The sequence below is a fragment of the Alexandromys fortis genome, unplaced genomic scaffold (assembly GCF_014885135.2).
Source record: "Alexandromys fortis isolate MF-2015 unplaced genomic scaffold, M_Fortis_MF-2015_v1.1 scaffold_177, whole genome shotgun sequence".
Taxonomy (NCBI): Eukaryota; Metazoa; Chordata; class Mammalia; order Rodentia; family Cricetidae; genus Alexandromys; species Alexandromys fortis.
In genome coordinates, this window is record NW_026068056.1 from 1,035,170 (window position 1) to 1,043,203 (window position 8,034).

Below are 8,034 nucleotides of genomic sequence, written 5' to 3' on the forward strand. Positions count from 1 at the left end.
CGCGGTGGCCGAGGCGGCGGCGCCGGAGCCCAAGGCTGCTGGCCACCGAGAGGAGCGTGGAGCCGGACAGACGTCCTAGGTCCCCACTGGAGTGCGGTGACCGTCTGAAACCGGGTGCGTCGCCGAGACCGGGACCTACCTCCTTTGAATCTCCCCGCGTCCTGGCCAGCTGGGAGAGTCTGGTTATTTGCTAACGCACTTCGTGGATACGAACGTGGCTCGGCTAGGAGCGCGCCCGCAGACCTGTAGGACTCCAGCTCTGCACCGCTCGCGCCTTTGGGGGACTCCGCTGGGTGGGGGTTCGCGGGTGTCGGTGTGTGCCGCAGACCGGCCGGAGGTTGCTTTGGAGGAGGGCCGGTGGAGAGGTGGTTTAAGATTTTCCGTGAAGCATGGAGGAGAATGATTCCAAGCCCAGCGAGGCAGCGGCGGAGGCGCAGAGGCTGCCGGAATCCAGCCCCGGCGGCGGCTTGGGCGGCGGTAGCAGCCCGGGCGATTCGGACACCGGTCGTCGGCGGGCTCTGATGCTGCCCGCGGTCCTGCAGGCGCCAGGCAACCACCAGCATCCGCACCGCATCACCAACTTTTTCATCGATAACATTCTGCGGCCTGAGTTCGGTCGCCGAAAGGACACGGGGACGTGCTGTACTGGTGCGGGCGGAGCAAGAGGCGGCGAAGGTGGCGCTGGCGGTACAGAGGGTGGCGGCAGCGCCGGCGGAGCCGAACAGCTCATGGGGTCGGGCGCCAGGGAGTCCCGACCGAACCCAGCGTGCGCGGCCAGCGCGGGAGGTTCGCTCTCCGCCGGCGGCGGCGACTCAGCGGCTGACGGAGAAGGCGGTTCCAAGACACTTTCGCTGCACGGCGGTGCTAAAAAAACTGGCGATCCAGGGGGTTCCTTGGATGGGGCGCTCAAGGCCCGAGGCTTAGGCGGCGGTGACCTGTCGGTGAGCTCCGACTCGGACAGCTCTCAAGCCAGCGCCACCCTGGGCGCGCAGCCCATGCTCTGGCCGGCTTGGGTCTACTGCACCCGCTACTCTGACCGGCCTTCTTCAGGTGAGCCCGTGGGACCGGGTGTCCAAACCCGCTGAGGGGAGACCCGCGGGACTGGGGAGGGTGCTTTCCGGGAACATACACAGAGGGAAAGAAACACATTTTCTCCTGAACACACACACAAAGACGCATACTTCTCCCCGACAGTGGCACTCATGCTGGACAGAGCAGCGTCTAGAAGCAGGACTAGTTCTAGGGATACCGACTTAGGAGAAGCAAGATGCAATCTTGTGTTCTCTCTCAGTCTCTGTCTCTGTCCTCTCTCTGACATCTCGCTGCCATTAATGCCCTGCCCCTCAGTAGTCGTTTAATGGGAATGGTGGTAGCTGGACGGTCCTCAGGAAGTGAGCACTGAGTCAGCGCCGCCCCCCCACCCCCCCGCACTTGTAAAGTCTGGAACCAGGAAACTTTCTGCCACCCTCAGGTCCAGAGTCCCTCGCAGAGCCGGTTATTCCAAAGTTGGATGCTCTTGTTCTCCACTCTTGGCCTAGGGCGACCATTGCGGAGGAGCAGAGGAAGGACTGCGGGGCAGTGGGGAAAACTGAGACAGCTTTGCCCTTTGTCACTTTATTTGGCGAACCACGTAGTAACATCACAGCATCCTGCCAGGAAGCAACTTGAAGAAGGTGCAGCCATCCCATAGCCACCATCCCCCTAGCAGAAAGGAAGCTTTAAGGGTTCTATGGTGCTGCCAAGACTGAGAAAGAGGCGGTGGGGAGGTTTGAGACGTATTTTTTGTTCATTCGTTTATAATTTTTTAAGACTTCATAGAAACTACCCGCTACATTAGATGCGGGTCTGTGATCAGGAAGCGCCATTAGCAGTGGGTTTCATTTGTCCGGGAGCTGAGTGAGGCCCCACTACGCCCCCCCCCCATCTTCAGTTATTTTACGAGTGTCCTTTACCCATGTTCATAGCAAAACTGTGTCGCTCTCGACTGCCTTCTTGCAGCATCCTGTGTGTTTCTGATAAATCCAAATTTTTGTTGCTAGATCTGAAATTTGCTCCATTGTTCTCGCCTCCCTCCTTTGTTAATATTTAATTAACATATAGGCTCACAAAGCCGACTGGCCTTGAGCTGCGGTCGGCTTTGTGCGGCAGCGCCCGCGCGCGAGTCCCGGCCGCGCCAAGCCGTGGCGGCCCGCGGATCCTGCAGCATGGCCCCGCGTGGCTCGGCTCGCAGCCTTCATAGGCTTAACGAAACCCCTTCCCTTTAAGTAATATTTCTTTCCTGGGCGTTTAAGAAAGAAAGGAGGGCAAAGGGTACTTGCTGAGGTTTGTCTCGGTTTCCCTGAGTTCCCTAAGTGTTTGCCTTTTAAAAGAGAATTCACAGAAAGAGGAACCGAAAGTATGGTTTTAAGGAGACGTCCTTTCTCTGAAATAAGAATTATCAGAGACTGGAGTGTGTGTTATAGAATAGGAACCCCAGGGTGGAGGAGGCTGGAACACAGAGACCTTGTTCTTCCCTGGGGAGGGAACAAGGGGAGTCTGAGATCGGCTCCAGAAGTGAGAGGTCGGAGCTGAGTAGGCCAGGCCTCTTCCACACTCAGCCGCCCGTGCTCAGTGATGGTTCCAGGGTTCGCCCATGACCCTAGAAGCCTCACTGGCAGGGTGAGAGCCAGGTCCAAGGGCTCCAAGCCCGTGTTTCCTTGCCTTCACCATGGATGTGAAGGTGACCATGTGGGGAGGCAGGTGTGTGACTATGGGTACACCCAAAACATGAGGAGTTGTATCTGCCCCTCCCTGGATCTCCTCTGGTATCCACAGACCCTTTTAGGCTTGCCCCTTGATGAGATCCCACTTGGCTAGAGGTGAGGGAGTCCTCACCCGCTCTTGCTAGGTCGGCTGCCCCTGCTGCCCGGATGGGTACCGCTCTGGGCAGCTGGTGGAGGAGCCGGGTACCACACAGTCTGTTCCCGAAGTCACCCCCGCAGCGCAGGGCAGAACAGCGAGTCCCAGGCCCTGAAAGGGGAGGATCCGGCCCTCTCCACCCTCTTCCGCTTCAAGCGGAAGGGGCCTCGATCGAAGGACGGCAAGTCGCCTGGAAAGTTGATTCAAGATCCTTGCAGAGGAAGAACCAGAAAGAAGGTCTCTGCTTCTAGCCTGTGGCCTGGCTGACCTTTCCCGCACTCTGTGTACCTTCTGACCCCTACAAAGAGAACCCTCTACCGCAACACTTTTAACCCTTTACCCTTTCCCTCGGATGACTAGATCCTGGGACCCTACCACCCTCCACACTTGCCTCAAACACTAGCAACTCCACAGGGAGAAAGGGGTGGGAACAGTTGTGGAACCCTTCGTGAGGAAGCTTTGTGAGGGTCACTTTGTGTTCTTGCCCAAGGTCAGTTGGGTGGTTTTTAATGAAGCAACCCCAGGCCTGTGGTGGGAGCTGAGAGGGAAAAGCCACCATGGTCAGCACCCTGGCAGGAACCAGGTCCCTCTCTTGGACAGAGAGACTGAAGATGCCAGAGGCTCTCAGCTAAAGAGGTGGTGCTGCATTGGAGTCCTTCAAGGAAACACTGAACTTGGGCTCACCAGGCTGCACAAGAGAGGACTCAGGTGTGGTGACTCAGCCCTGAACCCTCTTTGCGAACCTACTATGGCACCCTGCCAAGGGTGTGTAGGGAGGATCGCCCCTGACTGACTCGCCTACCCTCTTCTTCAATCTTACACCATCTCCTTCTCCTCTCACCTACCCGGTTCTCTTTGCTGGGGCAGGGGCAACAAACACAAACAAGGCCAGAAAGTTTTTGGTTGGGCATTCCTTCTTCAGTCAGTTTTTACTAGGGTCTACCGACCTTTTAGCTAAATCTGCCAATCCACTTCATTTCCACCACCACCCCTACACACACACACACACACACACACACACACCACCTTGTTCAGCCTTGTGTGCCTTGAGCGCATCATCTTTCTTCGGAGTCTCTGGAACCTCTCAACCTTGGCTGATGGGGCTTCCTATAAGCGGTAGGCTGCTCCAACAACCAGTAACTTCTGCCCTCTTCTACAGGTCCCAGGTCCCGAAAACCAAAGAAGAAGAACCCGAACAAAGAGGACAAGCGGCCTCGCACGGCCTTCACTGCGGAGCAGCTGCAGAGGCTCAAGGCTGAGTTTCAGACCAACAGGTACCTGACAGAGCAGCGGCGCCAGACTCTGGCGCAGGAGCTTAGCCTCAACGAGTCGCAGATCAAGATCTGGTTCCAGAATAAGCGGGCCAAAATCAAGAAAGCCACGGGCAACAAGAACACTCTGGCGGTGCACCTCATGGCACAGGGCCTGTACAACCACTCCACCACCGCCAAGGAGGGCAAGTCGGACAGCGAGTAGGGCGAGCAGGGCGGGGCGGGCCGGCCATCTAGGGCCGCGCGAAACAATGCAATAATTTAAAAACCGTGAACAAAGGGCCAGTGTATAAAGATTATACCAGCATTATCTGTGAAAATCCCGTGTATTAGCTGTGGTTCTAAAATTATCTATGTACATATAATTTACAGGCGGTGTAAAACCCAAAATATTCGACTATAAAATATTTTTTGAGTTTTTTGTGTTTAAGAGGTTATGCTAATTTTATGTTATTATTATTCTTTCTGCAAAAGGGGCTGTTTAGGGTTTCAGCTTTTTCTTTTTCTTTTTTAATCCCCCATTATGGGACATCGGACACTTTTTCAACACTTTTTTTTGAAAGAAAAAAATTAAAACAACTTGCTAAAGTCCAAAGATTTTTATTGCTGCATTTCACAGGATTGTGAACCGAATAAATAGCTCCTATTTGGTCGGTGGGCTCTGCCGCTTGCTTTGTGCTGGCTTGGCGAACTCTGTAGGACTTGTCAGCTTGGCGGTGGAGAGCTCTGGACTTCAGTGGGGAAAGAGGATGCATTTCCTTGGCTGAGGTCCTACAAAGCCCCCAGCTCTCCAGGCACCTCTCCAGATGTCTCCTACTGCCTCTCATCCCAACCACCTCAGAGGCCCCAACTGGCCACCACCATGTGTCTGCTTTTGTGTCGCTGACCCCTGTCCCGCCACAGCCCGGTGGCGACCTGCCAGCACCAACTCTCCTGCCTTGGACACTGTGGGGAGTGCTTGGGATATAGGAAGACGGGGAAGTTGACCTGAGGCTTCAAGGCTTGCTGCTGTGCTGCCACGTCAGCTAGCCCTGACCCAAAAATCCCACCAGGTCAGCTTGGGGGGCCTGGCAGAGCGAGTTGGTACGTCTTCCTTTCCTTTTTTTTTTCCTTTTTCCCCCCACTTATTTTTGAGTGGTGAATACATGTATGTGTACATACTCGTGTATGCATGTGCACGCACACCCCAGGCCTGTGTGAAGCTGGGGTTCTGGAGCTTGCAGCTACCTTGACTTTCAAAGGAACTCGGAACCCTCCTGAATCTAGAGAAAGTGTGTAAATAATCATTTCTTATCACTTTCTGTCTTTTTTTGTTTTTTTAAAAGAAGATATACATTTTATTTTTGAAGGTGTGGTACTGTGTAAATTAAATATATTCAATATATCCCTCACCAAGTACATATATATATATATAAGTAAACACATTATATATAACTCCACACTGTCTTCTGTTTAGTGTATGGGAAAAGGTGTCCAAATGTCCACCTGGGGCCAGGGCAATGGCCCAGGGGTGTTCTCGGCTGAGCTGGGAGTCAAGCTGCCTGCTGAGGACTGACGGTGGATTTCTCTCTTTGCCTTAAACCTCTTTATTTCACTGCGCCAATACTTTCACTTTGTACATATTAGTGCCAACCTTCTGAAAAGGAAGTTATAAAAAAAAAGTTGTAATTTAAAAGTCTGTGAACAACCATTTGCTGCTTGGGAATCGGTGAAACGACATGCCTTTTAGCAGGAAGCAAATCTGTCCTTTTTTAAGTTTATAAGATGTGCATTTTACAGTATGAAATATTTATAATCTTATAAGAAATGGATGAATGTTCCCTACTTACAAGTGTGGTTATCAAAATTGTGAACATTCCCACCCGTGCATTTTTGTGTGTTTAAATTCTTGAAAGTTACGTTAAATAAAAAAAAGTGACTCTTTATTATAAAATGTTGGCAGTGGAAGGTGGACTTTTTCCACGTCCGTGTCTGAGCTCAGGAACCACCCCAGGTCTCCCCAGTGCCCAGGTGCAGCACCTACCCTTGCAATAAGAGAAGATGGTTTTTCTAAATACTGACCTTGGAATATCCAGCATGTAAGCACAGAAGAGAGGAAGTCATTTCTGTCCCCATTTGATCTCCAGGAGGAATGAATCAAAGCATGCTGCTTCCACTCACAGGAGTATCTGTCTCCACTAAGAAAATCTAACAGGTCTCCCCCACCCCCTCCCCACTGTATGCAGGCTGGATGCCAGTGCCCACTGCATGGGCTGGGTGAAAGAATTTGTGCTCTTCCAGAGATACTCTTATTTCCCTGAATGCTAGTTTTGTTTCCCCCACCTCCAACCCCCAAAGCAAAGGACTTACTTCATTTCTGGATTCAGATGGGCTATGGACTGGCTGACTCAAAAGCAAGAGTCTTCTGCACTTCATGAAACTAAACTGCTGTATTCCCAAACTTTCTTGGCTTGAAAGAAAGTTGCTTTGTTTTTCCCAAGAAGAGAAACTCAGTGTCAAGGTTTGTTTGTTGCCAAGGGTGATCTAGGCAGTTTCAGTGCACTGGCCACTGGGCCATCAGAAATTCCCAAGCAGAGGCTGGATCACAGCTCCTGCCACTCAAGGGACCCTCCACTGTGGGGGCACCAAAAGCCTCCATGCCACTCCCTAGGAGCACACACACCTCTGAGGGTTTAGCTTCAAAACACTGGCACAATTTACCTTAATCTGTTGGCCTCCCTCATTTTAATAAGAACATAACAACATCCATCTATTTTCAAATCCTAACACTGGTTGGGGAGGACATAAGGTAATGAGCTCCCAGGTCCCACAGGCAGCCAAGCAGACACCAGCCTGCCAATAATGCCAAAATTTTGGAACTTTAAACTTTGTTTTGTCTGTGATAGGGGACTGAGCTAAAAGGGCCTTCAGATCCTTGGGTTACGACTTGCTCTGGTGCATGTTGCTTTCTTCCTTTTCTTCAAATGTAAGTTGCCAGAGCTGGCGACTAACGTGGAGCCTTTGCCCCACCGGGCCAGCCTTGCTTTCTCACCTGGGGCAAGCAGAAGAAACAATTCCCACAGCCGGAGCGCAAGGCAAATCCCCAGATTCTGACCCAGCCTCAATAGTGTTGTGTGCTTTGGAGGTGGACACCGACCACAGACTCTGGAGCCTGAGGGTGCCAGACACTGGGACCTGGCTAGATCACCCTGCAGAAGGTGGGAATCCCAAGTAGGAGAGGCAAGTTCCTTTGTGAAGAAACACTTTCCTTTTGGATCTCAATCGCTCTCCTGCGCCTGGCCTTGGCACGTCTCAGTCTCACCCCAAATCTGCTACTATGGTTCTCCACAAGTCACTGAGAGGAGGGGAGCAGTCAACCCACAGAGAGCTGTGAGACCTGTAGGCCCAACCAGTTGGCCCCCAGCAATGGTGCTGACTGAAAAGGCCCAGCCTGACACTCACACTAGTCTGACCTGGCGCTGGGGTCCCACACTGTCCCACACTGTCGTCAGAACCTAGGGGTCAACTCTGCCCAAAGGCAATCCAGTGTGGACCTGGCACCAGCTTCCTTTTAAGCAGGAGGAAGAAGACTCGAAGGTGGACCCCAGCTTGATCTCACAGAGTTCCAGTTCTGTTTTTTTTTTTTTTTTTTTCTTGAGAGGTCAAGACTTTAAAAGTAAGGGGACTCTGGCCGCTTGACACGGGTCTAACTGGTGCACATAACAAATACCCAGGCCCTATGTTTGCGAACTGTCAGCCCAAGCAGGCTGGAAGGCAGAGGTTTTGGCAGGCCTCTGTTAAAAGTCTTTCTAGTCTCCTGCTAGTTTAATATCCGACCTTTACGGGCCCTACCCTGAGAGCCCTCAGGAGAGTCCCGGCTCCACCG

General features: G+C 52.5%; 1 protein-coding gene across 1 annotated transcript; it reads left to right on the plus strand.

Moving 5' to 3' along the window:
* The first annotated feature begins 273 nt into the window (after window positions 1-273).
* Window positions 274-6,028, plus strand: En2 (engrailed homeobox 2). Its single transcript, XM_050119936.1, has 2 exons — window positions 274-1,050; window positions 4,058-6,028. The coding sequence occupies exons 1-2, from the start codon at window positions 390-392 to the stop codon at window positions 4,372-4,374; spliced, it is 978 nt and encodes a 325-aa protein (XP_049975893.1). The 5' UTR covers window positions 274-389; the 3' UTR covers window positions 4,375-6,028.
* Window positions 6,029-8,034: the final 2,006 nt, after the last annotated feature.